Source organism: Capricornis sumatraensis, chromosome 21, assembly GCF_032405125.1.
Source record: "Capricornis sumatraensis isolate serow.1 chromosome 21, serow.2, whole genome shotgun sequence".
Lineage (NCBI taxonomy): Eukaryota > Metazoa > Chordata > Mammalia > Artiodactyla > Bovidae > Capricornis > Capricornis sumatraensis.
Window position 1 is genome coordinate 52,196,114 of NC_091089.1, and position 17,403 is coordinate 52,213,516.

The following is a 17,403-nucleotide window of genomic DNA, read 5'->3' on the forward strand; positions in this document are numbered from 1 at the left end:
GAGCGCAGAAGAATTGATGCTTTTGAACTGCGGTGTTGGAGAAGACTCTTGAGAGTCCCTTGGACTGCCAGGAGATCCAACCAGTCCATCCTAAAGGAAAACAGTCCTGGGTGTTCATTGGTAGGACTGATGTTGAAGCTGAAACTCCAATACTTTGGCCACCTGATGCGAAGAGCTGACTCACTGGAAAAGACCCTGATGCTGGGAAAGATTGAGGGCAGGAGGAGAAGGGGACGACAGAGGATGAGATGGATGGCATCACCGACTCAATGGACATGGGTTTGGGTGGACTCCGGGAGTTGGTGATGGACAGGGAGGCCTGGCATGCTGCAGTTCATGGGGTCGCAAAGAGTCAGACACTACTGAATGACTGAACTGGAACTGGTCCCTGGGGTCATCAGCACTCATCCTGGCAGCCTGGGCACCTCTCAGCTGAGAAACCAGCTGTGTCCACAGGCCAGGCCCCCCCATTAGAAGCTGCTTCTGAGAAGTTCTGGCTCCACCACACCCTGGGGTATACTGCAGTCTGCTTATACTGACTGGGGCTGGCTCACACGCTGCGGTAGCTTCCTTCACCACCAGAGGGCTTCCTGACCTTAGGGCAGCTGCATCCCCTACAAGAGTTGGAAATCTCAGCCTGGTGTGGGTGTGGGGCTCTCCTCTTCACTAGCTCCTGCACGGAATCTCCTCCTCACCCTCAAGATGGTTCTTTTACACCCACTACTTCTGGGCCCCTGAAATCCTCTTATTTAATAGCTAGTCATCTACTACTGCTCTTGTTAACAATTACAGTAATTTTACTCTGTTGGGATAACCAGTGTGGTTTCTGTCTCATGGGTACAAAAGGCAAACCACATATATCCACCAGTTATCCAGAGAAGGGAACGGCACTCAGACTTCAGCACAGGAAGTCCTGCTTTTCTCCCCATGTGGCGATCAGGGTGAGCCCTATTCAGCCATGTTTTATTTGGACCTTGGATGAAATGTCCCTGATCCCCAAAGTAAAAGTGCGAAGTGTTAGTCGCTCTCAACTCCATGGACTGTGGCCTGCCAGGCTCCTCTGTCCATGGGATTCTCCAGGCAAGAATACTGGAGTGGGTTGACATTTCTTTCTCCAGGGGATCTTCCCAACCCAGGGATCGAACCTGGGTCTCCTGCATTGCAGGCAGATTCTGATCCCCAGAGAACCTAAGAAATACTGCTCTAGGTTGATCAGACCTCTCAGAGGCCAAATGTTCATCAGGGAAGCGCTGGGAAAAGCACCAGGGCCCCCTGAGCCACTCTGTGGATTTCAGGCTAACTTCCCAAGCTTCCCCTTTGTTGGCTGCAGGTCCCAGGAATTTACCACTTCAACTTCCCAGTTGAGCATGGATTCCTACCACCTTGGGGCTCTTCTCCCCCAGAACTGGCCAGAGAAGGGGCCACTTTTCTCTAGTTCTACTGCCGACTCAATGGACATGAGTTTGAGCAAACTCCATGAGTTGGTGATGGACAGGGAGGCCTGGCCTGCGGCAATACATGGGGTTGCAAAGAGTCGGACACGACTGAGTGACTGAACTGAACTGCTCTTTAGGACCGAGAAGAACAGAGAGAAATTCTTGTTTTATGGATTCCACTGTTAAGCTCGAGATGGAAACAGCATTAACAGACATAACACTGCCTGAATTACAGAGCTGCCAGGTCTTCACGCTCCATTTCCAACTTGGATCCCACAATGGTGGTTCGTAGGTAGTTTCAGCCCCTAGGGCACGTTCTTTCTGCTAGAACACACTGCTTCAAACCCAGACCACAACACAAAAGAGATACGTCTCCTCTCGGTTTGTGTCCATGCCCTGCAGGAGTGAAAGGGGCGGGGGGTCCACGGTGGTCCATGGTTGATCCAAGAGATCAACGCTCAAATCCTATTGTTAAGAAAGGGCATAAGAGCTCCACACCAACAGCTTGGGAGCCTGCGGGTTGGGGTAGAATAAAAAGAAGAAGATATTCACCAGGAGCCAGAGGGCTTCCCCACCAGCTTATTAAGCTTGGTAAGCCAAGCAGGACATTGCTGAGCGTTCTTCTCCGTGAAATCAACCCTTTGGTCCCTTCTCCCCATCCCCAAGCTCCTTACCAACGAGCGTGAAGGCTTGTCGAGTCTTCTCAAAGTCCTCAGCATCATCCACACCCTCGATGACCGTGTTTCCTCCCTGTGACGTGTAGAAGAAGTCCTCAGCACAGGCTGCAGTGGGAAGGGAAGTGAGGGGTCAGGCACAGGGGGGATGCTGCGTCCAAGGGTCACCGCAGAGCACGCCCCCAAGCATGCCTAGCCCCGGGGCAAGCTGTCCCAGGCCAGAGTTTATTCCCAGCAAGATGTGGAACCCTTTCAAATGTCATCTTTTTTTTAAATTGTGGTAAGAGTTACATAAAACATACTATTTTAATCATATTTAACTACAGAGTTTGGGGCTTCCCTCATAGCTCAGTTGGTAAAGAATCTGCTTGCAATGTAGGAGACTCCGGTTCAATTCCTGGGTTGGGAAAATCCGCTGGAGAAGGGATAATCCAGCTACCCAGTCTAGTATTCTTGGGCTTCCCTTGTAGCTCGGCTGATAAAGAATCTGCCTGCAATGCGGGAGACCTGGGTTTGATCCCTGGGTTGGGAAGATCCCCTGGAGAAGGGAAAGGCTACCCACTCCAGTATTCTGGCCTGGAGAACTCCATGGACTGTACAGTCCATGGGGTTGCAAAGAGTTGGACACGACTGAGCGACCTTCACTTTCACTTTCTTTCAACTACAGGGTTCAGTGGGACTGTGTACATTCACACTGCTGTGCAATCTTGCCATTACCCACCTCCCGAATTTTTCACCTTCCTAAACCGAAACTCTGTCCCCATTAGACACTAAGTCCCCTTCCCCCTCCTGACCCCACCCGCACCCCTGGGCATCTACCAATGTACTTTCTGACTCTATGAGTTTGACTATTCTAGGTGCCTCGTTTAAGTGGAGCCAAACAGGGTTTCAAATATCATCTTTATTGACCACAGCAAATGGGACAGAAGACTGAGGATCAAAAGACAGAAAGCTACACTTCAGTGGAGAACCTGTTGCTTGCGTTAAATGGATACATGAAAAAACATGATAAAATAAAATGGCTGGTTCAATTACAGTAGAATTCAATTACAATAGAGTTCAATTACAGCAGACTTATCTTTAAAAGGCTCTGAGAAACATGGTAAAAAAAAATGTACACCCACCCTAGAAGCAGACCTCCGTGACCATCTGTAATCTCTGACAGCATCATTTAACACATGAAGGGCAGTGACGTGCCCAGGAGGACACAGCCTTTTTTGTTTTAAATGTTAGGGCACCGTGAGCTATTTAAGCATGTGTGCAAACCCAGGTTGAGGCTCAGTGCTTGCCCTCAACCCTCAGTTTAATTCCTCTTCCGTCAGGCCTCTGCTCACCGCCTGGACGGGGAGTGAGCAGGCACCCAGTTATCGATCCAGAGGCGCCCTCAGGGGAGCGCATGGAGCAGTGAGCCGGGCAGCATCTGCACCCCAGGGCTCAGAAGCCAGCGTTTCAGGCAACAATTGCAGCCAATCAACATTACCCTCGAAAATCACTTACACTTTCCACAAACTAGCACCTCTGTGGGGCTACAACCCTGTCCAGGGCTTGGATTTGATAAGATGCCAACACTGGACACTGGCTGTTTCCCTTCCGCCCCTGCAAACACCAGCTCAAAGATCTTCTCTTGACCTGGGCACGCACGGTTGATGGCACATTAGCTACACGGGCTTCAGCACAGCTTCCCAGCAACTCCCGGTGACCCCCTTCAATACCAGTCCTTCTGACTTGATCTCCGAAGATTTTCTTCACTCTTTCCTTCCTCCCTCCAGACCGCCACTGCCCCGGGCCTGACCTTCAGCTCCTGTTGTCTGGGAACTGTTGCAAAAGTTCCCCTGGCTTCTGCTCCTGTCCTTTCAAAACCCTCCTCCAAATCACCGGAAACTGATCACACCACTCCCTGCAGAACCTCCGTGGAGACCACTGCCCTCAAGGCAAAGGTCAAGCTCCCGAGAAGGGGCTCCCGGACCTTTGATTAAGTGGCTTTCTCCAAACACTCCAGACCCAGGGCTCTTCCTTCCTTCGCCACCTCTACGTCCCAGATCCAACAGCTTCCTCACTGCCACTCCTCGGGCTCCACTCGTTCAGGCCCTGCCAACCTCGCCTGCCAGATTTCTCCACTCCCCACCTCCGATTCTATGCTCCAGGGAGCACTGCACTCTGCCACTTCCTCCCACAGGCCCAGTCCACGCTATCAGGCCCAGCGAGGAAGCAGCAGAACTCAGCCCCAAACCCCAGTCTCACACACGAGCAAGGAACACTGCACACAGGGAGAAACAGCATGATAGCAGTCACGTTTAATGAGGGCAGGCTTCCTGGAGGGGTCGTTTCAACGCCCCCTGATGACTGCAGGCACCTGAGCTGGGAGATGAAGGGCTTCAGCCCCGAGCTCACTCACGGCCACAGCAAAAGCCCACTTTGATGAAGCAAGTGACATTAGGTCTTTGTGGAAGATGGCAAATTTAGATCTTTCATTCTCATCACCCTGGAAGCTCTGACACAGAGTATTGTTAACAGCTTCAGAGGTTTAATAAACACCAATTCTATGCCCCCTTCACATTTATCTTTCAAAACACCTTGTTTGATGATTTTTACAGTGTCTGTATGAGGATGACTGAATACAGTCGTCCCTGTAGAGGAGAGTGAAAAAGTTGGCTTAAAGCTCAACATTCAGAAAACGAAGATCATGGCATCTGGTCCCATCACTTCATGAGAAATAGATGGAGAAACAGTGGAAACAGTGTCAGACTTTATTTTGGGGGGCTCCAAAATCATTGCAGATGGTGACTGCAGCCATGAAATTAAAAGACATTTACTCCTTGGAAGAAAAGTTATGACCAACCTAGATAGCATATTCAAAAGCAGAGACATTACTTTGAGGACTAAGGTCCGTCTAGTCAAGGCTATGGTTTTTCCAGTAGTCATGTATGGATGTGAGAGTTGGACTGTGAAGAAGGCTGAGGGCCGAAGAATTGGTGCTTTTGAATTGTGGTGTTGGAGAAGACTCTTGAGAGTCCCTTGGACTGCAAGGAGATCCAACCAGTCCATTCTGAAGGAGATCAGTCCTGGGTATTCATTGGAAGGAATGATGCTAAAGCTGAAACTCCAGTACTTTGGCCACCTCATGCGAAGAGTTGACTCATTGGAAAAGACTTTGACGCTGGGAGGAATCGGGGGCAGGAGAAGAAGGGGACGACCGAGGATGAGATGGCTGGATGGCATCACAGACTCGATGAACACGAGTCTGAGTGAACTCCGGGAGTTGGTGATGGACAGGGAGGCTTGGCGTGCTGCGATTTATGGGGTCGCAAAGAGTCGGATACGACTGAGTGACTGAACTGAACTGAACTGTGTATCCATAGAGGGTTGGTTCCAGGACCCCCCACAGATGCCAAAATCTTCAGATGCTGAAGTCTCTTAGATAAAATAGCGCTTCCCCAGCGGCTCAGACAGGAAAGGATCTGCCTGCAGAGCAGGAGGCCCAGGTTTGCTCCCTGGGTCGGGAAGATCCCCTGGACAAGGGAAGGGCAGAACACTCCAGTGTTCTTGCCTGGAGAATCCCCTGGACAGAGGAGCCTGGCGGGCTACAGTCCGTGGGGTCACAGAGAGTCGGACACAACCGAGCAACTTATATAAAATGCTGTAGTACAATCAGCCCTCTACAACTGTGGGTCGAATTTCGGTTTGCTGAATCCACAAAGTAGAAACCGCAGATGTGGAGGGCCAAATGTATATTTACTCCCGTTTTCCAGACAGGCAAACTGAGCGCCATAGGGTTTTTTAGGGGCAGGCTCACCCAGGGTTTGGCCAGGCCTGGCAGCCATTCCTTGATCACCCTGCTAAGGAGATGGTTATCTATGACATCCCATTGCTTAGCCATAGATACAACCTAACTCATTATTAAAAGTATCAGGTGATGTACTAGAGTTGTCTGCGACTCCAAGAAGAACACTAAACTGTCACCCTGGAGGGAAGGAGGCATTTTCAAAATCAAACACCTGTCGTTGACAGCAGCCAGGGCCCTGCCGTCTCACATTCTAAGTCAGACAGACCACTCCACCCTTCTGGGCTTTGAGTTCCCAAACTCACAGGCCCTGCAGGGTAACTTTCCCCCACTGAGGTTCATCACTGCAAGGGTACCCTGGCCAATCACAGCATCCTCTACTACAATCAAAATAACTGTCTTCCTTCCCTCCGCTTTAAGGCTGCATTCACCTCTGTTAACATCACACCCCAGACTCTCTTCATAAGACAGACATCCCAACAGGCTGCAGTCCCTATTTACTTAGCCTGCCTGCATCTCAGCTCTACGTTTAGGCCCAGGAAGCCAATTATCCCATCCCAGAGAGGGCTTCCCTTGTCCTCCAGTCGGGTCTTTCTCTTTACTTAGAATTTCCAAGGAGACAAACACCATGGAATCCCCTATTAACTGGTTCACTGGATCAAACCAGTGTACAAAGGGGTCGTGAAGCCAGCAATGAGAGCAACGGACCATCAAGACCCCGGCCCAGGGCTTGTACTTCACCTGGGGAGGCTGTACTCCAACTTGTGCAAGGCAAGAGAGGGTGCTTAAAAACTGTATCAGTATAGCCATGGAAATAAAAGAAGAAAGGATTTATTCCTGACTGTGTGACAGGAATGTGAGTCCATGATACTTCTTTGAACCAGCATTTATGCATATTCTAAGGCTTCGCAGGTGGCACTCGAGGTAAAGAACCCGCCTGCCAGTTCAGGCGACATAAGAGACGTGGGTTTGATCCCTGGGTTGTGAAGATCCCCTGGAGGAGGGCATGGCAACCCACTCCAGGATTCTTGCCTGGAGAATCCTATGGACAGAGGAGCCTGGTGAGCTAAAGTCCATAGTGTCGCAAAGAGTCCATAGCGTCACAAAGTTACTTAGCAGGCACGCATGCATTCATTCTCTAATACATTATTAATTGTATATTTTTTTAAAATCTCACACTGAGGTCATTTTAATACAACAGACCACCAACAACAGGGTAAAGGGAAGTGTGGCTGGCTGTCTGCACATCTGTTAGCTACTCTGTCCTCAGACAAATGCACAGAACTCCTGCAGGGCCAAGGGGTCTTACAGAGATCTCTGCATTTGAATAACTGTTTAAGTGAAGTGAAGGGGGAGGAAGGCAAGGCATGTCTGAATATTCACTAGAAGCCACCGGCTCGTCCTTCTTTTATTTGACGTTTCCATCCACTCAACCAGGGTTATCAGTGGAACTAAAAATGTCAAGCTTCAGGGCTCACAGCCAATCCACCCACAAGGCAGAAGACAGCCTCACGCCTGAGCATGAGAGCTTATCAAAGGCTCTTCACATCAATCCAAGATGCTCTTGGAGGGCACAGGCAGGTAAGAAAGCAAGAAACTAATCCAATTGGGTAGTTTTTCAACTCTCCAGCCAGGGGCCTAAGGAGCTTGCATCTTGCTGAAACACGGAGTAAAGAAAAGTCATTTCTCACCTCAATGCTCTCCTGTAAGTGGGGGAAAAAAAACCCCCGATGATTTCTTTCCTATTAAAGTTACATTTGGAATAAAATGGTCCAAATACAGCCAGATGGGTCTTGCCAGTATTCATTCATTTTCTATAAAATTAGCCCTAGAAAAAAGTCTTCATCCCCCGCAGGTTGGCTCTGAGAGGTCCTGCAGGGCCCGTGGGAAGGAGTGGGGGAGGATGGTGTCAGCCTTTACATGGCCTGCCTTTCTGGTCCCTGTGACTGCTAGCCAACATCAGAACCCCAAGCAGCCAGCTCATGGCAGAACCCATCAAACAAGGCTGGTAGCGTTCACTCCTTCTCCAAGGAGTTTACAACCCCTGGGGACCAATCAAACCTGCAAGCACTGAGCAGCTCGAGCAGGGCACAAAACCAGTGTCAAGCGTCATCCAAGGCTTCCTCCTTTGGGGTCCAACTTAGACCGATTGTCCCTGAGCAGCTGTGACCCACTCCTTAGCATGCCCTTCTCACTCTGTATTGTAAGCGAAGCAAGGGCAGGACCCACCATGTCTGGTTCAACAGTACAGCCCCAGGGTCAAACTTGCCTGCATAGGGTTCAGTGAATGAAGGAACTGGTCCTAAAGCACTCAGCACAGGCACTGACTGCGAAGAGGGCAGACCCAGGCTTGACATCCTGCTGTATTCTACCTCCTGGGAGCCTCGACTGGAGCGGCCAGAGGTGGATCTGGCCCTGGGCCCTTATGGTGGCAAGGATTTGGCTCTGGGACCACCAAGCCTCAGAAGTCTAGGTCTCTAACCATTGTACAACAGGCAGCTAGCCCCTGTCTAGACATCCAGCTCTGTAGCCCATCTGCTAGTCCTGAACCTACCCACACCTCCCGAAACTCAGATGACAGGCCAGGCCAGGCAAGCTGTGTGGCCTGAGGCTTGCCCTCAGGACAGAAACCCATCAGGAGTTGGCCTGGAGGACTCAGCAGCAGGACTCAGTCAACACTCAGAGCTTAGGCCCTGCGTATAGGTGGGGGAGGGCTCCAGGCCCAAGGAGGGGCTACATGGGTGTGGCATTGAGAATTAAAGCCTGCTTGCCCTTCTTGCCTTGGCTGGCTCTCAGCTCCACTCAGGGCTTCCCTGGTGGCTCAGACGGTAAACAGTTTGCCTGCAGTGTGGGAGACCTGGGTTCGAGTCCTGGGTCAGGAAGATCCCCCGGAGGAGGGCATGGCAACCCACTCCCGTATTCTGGCCTGGAGAATCCCATGGACAGAGGGGCCTGGTGGGCTACAGTCCATGGGGTTGCAGAGTCGGACACAACTGAGCGACAAACGGGTTCACTTTCTCAGCTCCGCTAGGTTCACATCAAGGCCCCTCAGCAAACAGCAGCAGCAGAAATGCAGGGTGAGGGGGACCCACCGGAAAGCTGTCCTCCTATCTGAGGGCAGCAGCAAGGCTCCCGCCGGCCTCCCGCTCCAGCTGCTCCATCCCGGCCCGAGCACTGCAGGGCAGGTGTGTGCAAGCTGTCTGCCTGCGAGGAGGACCCTGCGCTGTGGTCTGGCTGGGGCTCAGGGTGCAGGGAAACTCCTCTCAGCACCCCACCTTGCCTTCCACAGGGAGGCCCGGGATTCTCCGACGTGCCTCTGGAGCCATCCCTGTCTTACCTCTGCTTTAGCCTCAGCCCTTTCTTTCTCTTGGTCTCAATCCTCAAATGTGACTTAGAGTGGCTGGGCCACACTTAAGTGGCATGCGTTACCTAAATCTCTACATCCTCGTGGTGGGGACACATTTCTCAGGGTGTCTCGAGTGAAACATACTTTCCAAAATAATAATGAATGTTAATTTGTTGAGGCTCTGCACAACACTGAGCCATCCTGGCCTCTTTTCCTCTTGTTCTCTGGGGGCATGAAACTCACAGAGGTCTGGGGCTGGGCCCCCTGAGAGGCGGAGCTGAGAACCCCAGGATGGAGGACCCTGAGCGGAGCTCCCAGAAGCACCCCCTGCTGCCGCAGCGCCCAGCCCCCGGAACGGGCAGCACCCCTTCACTTACTTAGTGCCAGCTCCTTAAATTCCGGAAGACTGGCAGCCGCACAGAGTTGGTAAAAGATGTGGTAATTCCTCTCGTCATCTGCCTGGAGGAGAAAACACAGTTGCTCAGTGTGAGGGGCAGGGACCCCAAGAGTGTCCCCTGCCCTGTTCGAACTCCAGGGTGCTCTGGGGGACAGAGGTCAAGACCTTTCCTTCACGCCTCTGCCACCTTCAACTCCTACCTCTGGAGTCTGCATTCACTGTCACGGGGCCCTTCTGCCAACCAGAAGATGTTTGCCTCTGGACTTAAGCAAAACAAGGCATGGTCTCTCTTCCTCCCTCACAGAGCATCCCTGCAGTTTCACCCGGGACAGCCCCATGGGTCGGCGCTGGCTCAGGCCACCGTGCTGCCTAGCTCACGCTGGGAAGACTGTCACTTCCCTGGTGCAGGCTCCCTCTCGCCCCTGGGAGGCTTGGCACTAAGAGAAGCTCTGCCCCTGCAATCATCAGGCTGGGACGGCGAGGGGAAAGGTCCACGATGAGAAAGGACTTACAGTGGACATCAGGGCCAGACCTGCCTTACACAGGGGACAGGGGCTTCAGGAAGCCTGAGTGCAGATGGCAAGGAAGAGGAAAAACACATGAGGAGTCTAGCCATAGCCACGGTCAGAGCATGTCTCACCCATACCCAGCCCAGCAGGCCATCTGAGCTGTCACAGTGAAATTGCAGTGGTCCGCAAATGGGGCGGTCCCACCAAACCTGCGGGGTGGAGGGAACTGCACTCGGGTTGAGCTGCACCGACCGCCACTGGAGGCCAGGGTGCAGGAGGAGGACGGTCCTGGAGAGGCCAAAGACTATTCGGAAGGAGGGAACCAAAGGTGAGCAAAGAGGAACCGAGTCACGTGAGATGCAAGATCTCCATTTATTTGTAAAGGAAACTAAGAAAATGGCCAAATAGCTTCTTTTTAAAATAGAACTTACCAAGTGAGTTTCCTGGTGAAAGAGGAAACCCACAGACCCTATATGACATTGCCCAGATCACAAGACTCTGAAGTCCACAAGGAACATGATGTCTTCTCTTTGCTGCCTGGCACATCACAGACAACACGTTTGCTGACTGAATCTAAACACAATGCCCATTGAAACATATCAATACGGGATAAACGATTTTTCAGGTCTGACACCTATAAATGAAAACTTATTAATAAAAAAAGTGAAGAAAGAAGACCGAAAGCACAAGCCTATCCAAGTCCAGGTTCAGAAGACGAGATGTTCTTTGGGCAGAGGGAGCGGAACATGGAGCAAGGAAGCACCGTCCCCGGGAAAAAAGACAAAAAGCGCAGTCACACGGCTCACCTGAAAGACCACTCTGGACTTCTCCAACAGGTAGGTCCTCATGTTGGCCCCGATGATGCGATACCTCTTGTCAAAGCCGATCTGAATGTACTTCCCGAAACGGCTGCTGTTGTCGTTGCGGGTGGTTTTAGCATTCCCGATGGCCTGTGCAGAAAACACAAAGGTGTGCAAGACAGGGTGGGTTTTCCTGAGTTTCAGGATTGAATGCTCCTGGCAGCGTCTCTATTCCCTCCCTCCTCCTTCCTTCTAGAACTTGTTACTGAGATGACAATGGTTCAAGCAAAAGAAAACAGAGACCTTCATTTTCCTTTACCCCTAAGGAAGGCCAGTGAGCGTGAAGAGTTGACTGAGGGTCTCTAAAGGGGACTAGACAGCTGGAAGGTGCACCTCCCTGACCTTCTCCTCTTCCTTTTCCTACCTGAAATGTGCATGTGAGGACCACTCTCCACCCCCACCCTGAGACAGAGCCCTGATGCTTCAAGGCACCAAGTGACAGGCCACTGTCAGACTTCAGGAAGCCAATTCTGTTTGAAAAGTGGCAAGGAGGGCTGCATTCCCTAACACACAGGTAAAAGTGACCATTTCCCAAGCCTCCAACATGAACCAGGTCCTGGGCTCAAGCTCCCTTCACTTTCCCTGAATCCAGGCAAGAATCCCAGGAGATGGGTATTATTAACTTCCCTCATATTTCTGGGAAAACTTGGGCTTAGAAAAGGTAAGCAGTGTGCTGAGGGTCACATGGCTGGGAAGTGCCAACACCAAGATACAAACTCAGATACAACTGAGTCCACAGTCTGTGTTCACTCCACTGGGTTTCACGGTCCTTGTCCAAACTACTCACCACCAGACAGGAGCTGCCACCCATGTGGGTGACTTCTCACATCTCAAACAGTCAGGTCAAATCGAAGGATATAGACTAAGACATGAATCCCCATGTTTAACTTCTCCTAAGAAAGGAGGAGAAAACCTTTCAGAGGATGGCAGGGAACCAACTCATTACTCCAAACAAGCAGTAAATAAGGAAGTTAGCATCCACCCTAACTTTCCTGTGTAGACTCTAGCAGGGTAACTAGTTAGTGAGAAGAAGCTTCTCTTCCTAGACTCACTCCTGCTGATAAATGTGAGAGGAAAAACAGAATCTGAACGTCACCATTCTGTAACTCCTGATGAATTAACTGATCTAGGCACAAGCAATGGCTGCTGTCTCCACCAAAAGACAGCTAGGCATTCTGTGCATCTTGATGGGAACACCCACCATCAGTAATAAAGGGTTCTTGGTTTTTAAAACAAACCAACCTAAATCTAACCAAGCCTTTAAATTTTACCACCCTTTCATGGGACATACAGAAGACAAAGGAACATGGTAACATCAGGAGGATGCAATCAGCAAAGGCCAGCTTGTGTGAAACTCTAAAGGATTATCTACCCTCAACCAAAAAAAACCCACAAATCTCAATTTCAAAAATTTCAAATTTCGTCATTTGTAAAATGGCAACAAGAATGTTCTCTTCACCAGGGACTTACCCAGCAGTCCAGTTAAGACTTCATCTGGTTTGATTCCTGGTTGGGAAGCTAAGATCCCACATGCCTTATAGCCAAAAAAAAAAAAAAAAAAAAAAACACACACACACACAAAAAAAAAACCCCAAAACAAAAACCAGAAGCAATCTTGTAACAAATGCTATAAAGATTTTAAAAATGGTCCATAAAAAAAAAACCAAAAACAATGAACCTTCACCACATCTGAGATCACTCCTTAGGGCAGCTTTGGGAAAGCTTGCCTGCAGTCTAAAGATCACTGGCAACCTATCCTCCTTACCTCACGAGGCTACTTTGAGAAGTGATATAATGGATAGACAAGCACTTTGAAAGTATATAATGGTACCCATGAAGGGAAAGGGTTGTTTGTATTATTACTATCAAACCCATAAACTCCACTCTGGGCATGAAGAACTTCTAATTTCCGTGCGTTTGTGAAGGACTTGCACATTGTTCCTTATCTGTTAAACACCTGCTGGATTTATTGCCGTTGTATTGACTTAGAAAACATTTTGATGCATGAGGAAAGCAAGTCCAGTTGCTACACATGATAAAAAACCCTGCCTTTGATTATCTCCGAGTCTACAGTGCAACAAGACACAGACATGACGCAGACAGGTAAAATCTGAAAAATGAACAAATGGCGTACACAAGGGATTCACAGAAGAAAATCACATGACCGGTAAACATCAGATACTCAACCTCAGTGGAAATCAGAGAGATGCAGACAAAGATGACAGTCCAGGGTGGCACTACCTGAAGAACTTTGATACTGTGAGATGGTGAGGGGAAAAAGGAACTCTCACATATATACTGCTGGTCCAAACGTAAACTGCAATAGCCATTCTTAAGAGCAGTTGGGCATATCTAGTAAAATTGAATATACGAGGACCTAAGAATCCAGCAACCATACTTCAAGATATTACCTAGAGAAACTCACATAAGTGTACAAGTAGGTGTGCAAAACAATGTTTAATGCAGAATATGTGTAACAATAAAATGCAACCTGTCTACCTATCGGGGAAACAGATAAAATGGGGACTATTCATACAATGGGATGCTATGAAGCTGTTAAACTAGGCAAATTAGAACATAATGCATGGGTAAATAAAAAGAATACTGAGTGGAAAGCAAGCTGCAAAATGGTTAATAGTCTACGGTACCACTTACATGTGATGGAACCACCCTTTGATTTATGCATATACAAATACGTAGGAAAACAAAAATGGACTGGAACCAATCACTTCAACATGACTGGGACTGCACAGTAAGGAGACGCATATCAACTAGGGTGGAAACAGAGAAGGGAGAACCTTAGCCAATGCCAGTAGAATGGGAAAGGCTTTAAGAAGGGAGGATGAAGTGAATCTTAAAGGGTGAGTATAATTTCACCAGTGGAGAAGGAAAGGGGATTTTATTTATAAATCTAGCATGGGCAAAGGGACAGAGGGGCATGTGAGGGGCCTAACACATGAGCACTGGCTAGATTATGTTGAAACATGAGAGAAAACAAGAGGAGAGGGAGCCAGGAAGGTGTGATGGGGGCAGATACTTGTATGAATAGGTTAATATTCATAGACCTTCTTGTTTCTTTAGCTTAAAAAAAAAAAATCAAATCCTGAAAATTACATAACAACTGGTCTTTGTTTCTGTCGGTTTAGCCCCCTTTCTTTCTCCAGGACAAGGGGAGTCTCTTCTTCCTTGCTTCTGGTGTTGTGTGCCTGCAGACTCCAGTCACCCCAAGAAGCGATGTGACCTCTCTGGGTGGGGGCTGGGTTCTGCCCCTGCTCCCCCAGTCTCTTGATTAGCAGTGTCCTTCCAATCAGCGCAGACTTGTGAACCAGTCACTCCTGGGATGGTGACAAGCTCTCACACAGAATGGGGTCAGAGAGCTCTGAAGCTGACAATAGATCATCTGACTCCAGCCCAGTCAACCCCAATCCACCCGCAACTCGCCTTTAATTCAAACGACTGCCACTTAGCACAGCCTACTGGGAATCCCAGCACCTCAGATGGCCCGCAACTCTGGGTCTCCCCAGCAGGCGTCTGCAGCAGCTGGGCTGCAGAAATAACGAGGTGATGGCATGACCATAACTGATTGCTTCGTTGGGAGGTGCCATCCTTCCCTGGGACAGGGCTGGAGTCATCAGGAATCAGCAGTGCCCTGATTAAAACATGCCTTGTACTGGTTGTATTCCTCTGAGGAGCCTTAAAGATGACTGAGCTTCCTGACACCAGGGCCCAAGTTAAGACTCTGAACTTGTGAAAAGCTGGGTTTGGCCAGTAACAGAATCTGCTCTTTCTCTGCTTGGCATCACTCTGATTCCACCTTTAGTTCTTCCTGGCAACAGTTCTTCCTTTCCATGTTCATATCTGATACTTCTCTCAAATGTAACAATAATAGCCCAAGGGAGAGCCTCTATGATAACAAAATTCCATAATTGACAGAATGAGCCCTCTGGGTTTATTCACATGATTTCCAAAGTAGCAATTTGGTTAACTGTAGAATTTAACGTTTTGCACCCAAACCACTGTAGCATTTGTTCACATGACATCATGCAAGATTAGGCTGGTTCGTGGACACACTCTTCCTCCTCTTGCTCTCATATTTCTTCCATGCCTCCCCAGCAGCCCAGCAGCCTGCTCAGGCTGTTATAGACACTGGAAACATCAGATCATTTCAGAGCATGGTGATTTAAAAAGCATTCCCAAGGCAGGGGCCCCAACAGTTAGGTTCACCCCAGTGTTCACGGCAGCATTATTCACACTGGCCAATAAAGTGGAAACAACCCAACTATCCATTAACAGAGGAACAGACAAAAACGTGGTACATACATGCAACAAAATGTTACACGGCCACAAAATAGGACACAAAGGAGGGATGCGTCTGCCATAGGGATGAAGCTTGGGAAGGCCCGGAAAGCAGTGAATCAGCCCCACACAAAGGAGTGAGGTCAGTGATTCCACCTGCATGCGAGACCCAGAAGAGGCAGCTTCACGGGGACAGAAATGAGAGTGGAGGTTACCAGAGCAGAGGGCAGAGTAGGACATCATTGTTCAGTGGGTACAGAGCTTCTGTCTGGATGGTGAACACACTCTGGGCATGGATGGTGGAGCTGGATGGTACACAATACTGTGAGTGTACTTAGTGCCAATCAACAGTACACGTCAATGGCTGTTAATGTTTCTATTATGTACGTTTTACCACAACAAATTAAAAAAAAAAATCATCCCGCCTGTGTCTTGTACCTGTTTCATTATGAGGCGGTCTGTCTTCGTGAAGTGGCCCCATCCTGGCTAATAAGAACCGCCTTTAGTCACCAGGGATCAAAAGGGTTTCTTCCCTTCTCTGTTTTGTACAGAATCACTCGTTTACTTCCTAAAGAACAGGCACTCTGTGTCTTGGCAATCTTACTACTACAAAGTGAATTTTGTAGTAGTAATTTTGCAATTTTGAATTTTGAAACTCAGAGGAAAAGCTGAGATCCTGGTTTCACGCTCACCTGAGATGATTCATGATGCTAACTGTAGAGTGCTGGCCTAGCTGCAGCCATGTGAGTGCAGGAGACGGCCAAGGGGGAGGCATGGACTCACATCCACGACCATCTCCCAGATCCAGCCCATGGCCAGGCCCCCACCTTGAGGCTTTAAACAAATGCTGTGAGCAAAGAGGCTACAAACTCAATGTCTGACAACAGGGAGTTAAATAATGGTAAAGCCATCTGTTAATGTATGTCTATAGCCAACGAGTTCATAAGCAGCTTAAAGGGACATGGCTAATCCTATTAATATAATAGTCAGTGAAAAAGCTGGAAGGAAATATACCAAAATATTGAACAATTATCAGCAGGCTGTGGGATCAAAGGGGATTATTTCCTTTTCTTTCATATTTTCCAGTGAATCCTTCCTACCTTCTTAACATTTATTTGATAAATGTTTCTCAGTGGGTATGGGACTGAGACCAGCAGCATCAGGATCACCAAGGAACTTAAAATAAATGTAGATTCCCCGGGCCTTCTGAATCAGAAACTGGGAGTAATGCCCAGCTATCAGCTCTCACAAACGCTCCGGAGATCCTGATGCACAGTCAAGTTTAAGAACAACTGCAATCAAATAAAAGTTTTTTTTTTCCCTCGTTTCTAATCTGTTTGGTAAAAATGCCTTCAGCTTTATTGACCATTTCCCAAATCATATAAGAACAGATACTGAAACTTGCTTTTGTCTACAAGCATACTAAGTCACTTCAGTCATGTCCAACTCTTTGCAAACCTATGGACTGTAGCCCACCAGGCTCCTCTGTCCATGGGATTCTCCAGGTAGAAGAGTTTGCTTGGTTAATTGATGAGCCCCTATGATTCAAGACTCAGAATTTCCTGCAGTTGGTAAAGGCAGAGGGAACGAGAGGGGCCCTGAGAAGGTCCAGCCAGGGTCTTGTTCCCTCAGCTCCAAAATAATCTGAAGGACCAACCACACTGATGCCTTGTGCCTTACCTGATGGGCTCAAGGCTGTGTGGAGAAATCTGAAGCTATTTTGGCAATTTTCAGCTTCAACTGAATTTCCTCTCACTAAAACCAAGGGGCTCTTTGGGGCTGACAGAAGAGCCTACTGCAGCCCAGGGAATAATGAAGGGCCTCAGCTTTGGAGGCAAGAAACCAAAGCTAGCCCAGGGACGGTGCAGCCATTTAGCTCAACTCCATCAGAAGGAAACTTTTACAGAGGAAAGGGGGAGAAAGAGAAATGGAGTTCTGTCCCTATAGCATGGTTCGCTATAGTGAGCCCTAAGTTTCGGAAATCTCTCTGACCCCTCACTTGCATCGGCCGCTCTGAGGCCACCGTGTGGGAGGTGCAGGTGGTGAAGATGGAGACTGGACCTGCCCTGGCCAGTTCATGCCAACTCAGGGAACAATTTTTTGA

The 17,403-nt window shown here is 49.0% G+C and overlaps 1 protein-coding gene across 1 annotated transcript in view; it reads right to left on the reverse strand.

Annotated features, from left to right (window-relative positions):
* MYO5B (myosin VB) overlaps positions 1–17,403 on the reverse strand; it is a 197,923-nt gene that overhangs the window by 124,057 nt on the left and 56,463 nt on the right. Inside the window, exons 6-8 of the mRNA XM_068993666.1 lie at positions 10,950–11,093; positions 9,615–9,696; positions 2,111–2,218 (exon numbers count right to left, since the gene is read on the reverse strand). Coding sequence (XP_068849767.1) covers positions 2,111–2,218; positions 9,615–9,696; positions 10,950–11,093 — 334 coding nt within the window. The remainder of the gene's footprint in view (positions 1–2,110; positions 2,219–9,614; positions 9,697–10,949; positions 11,094–17,403) is intronic.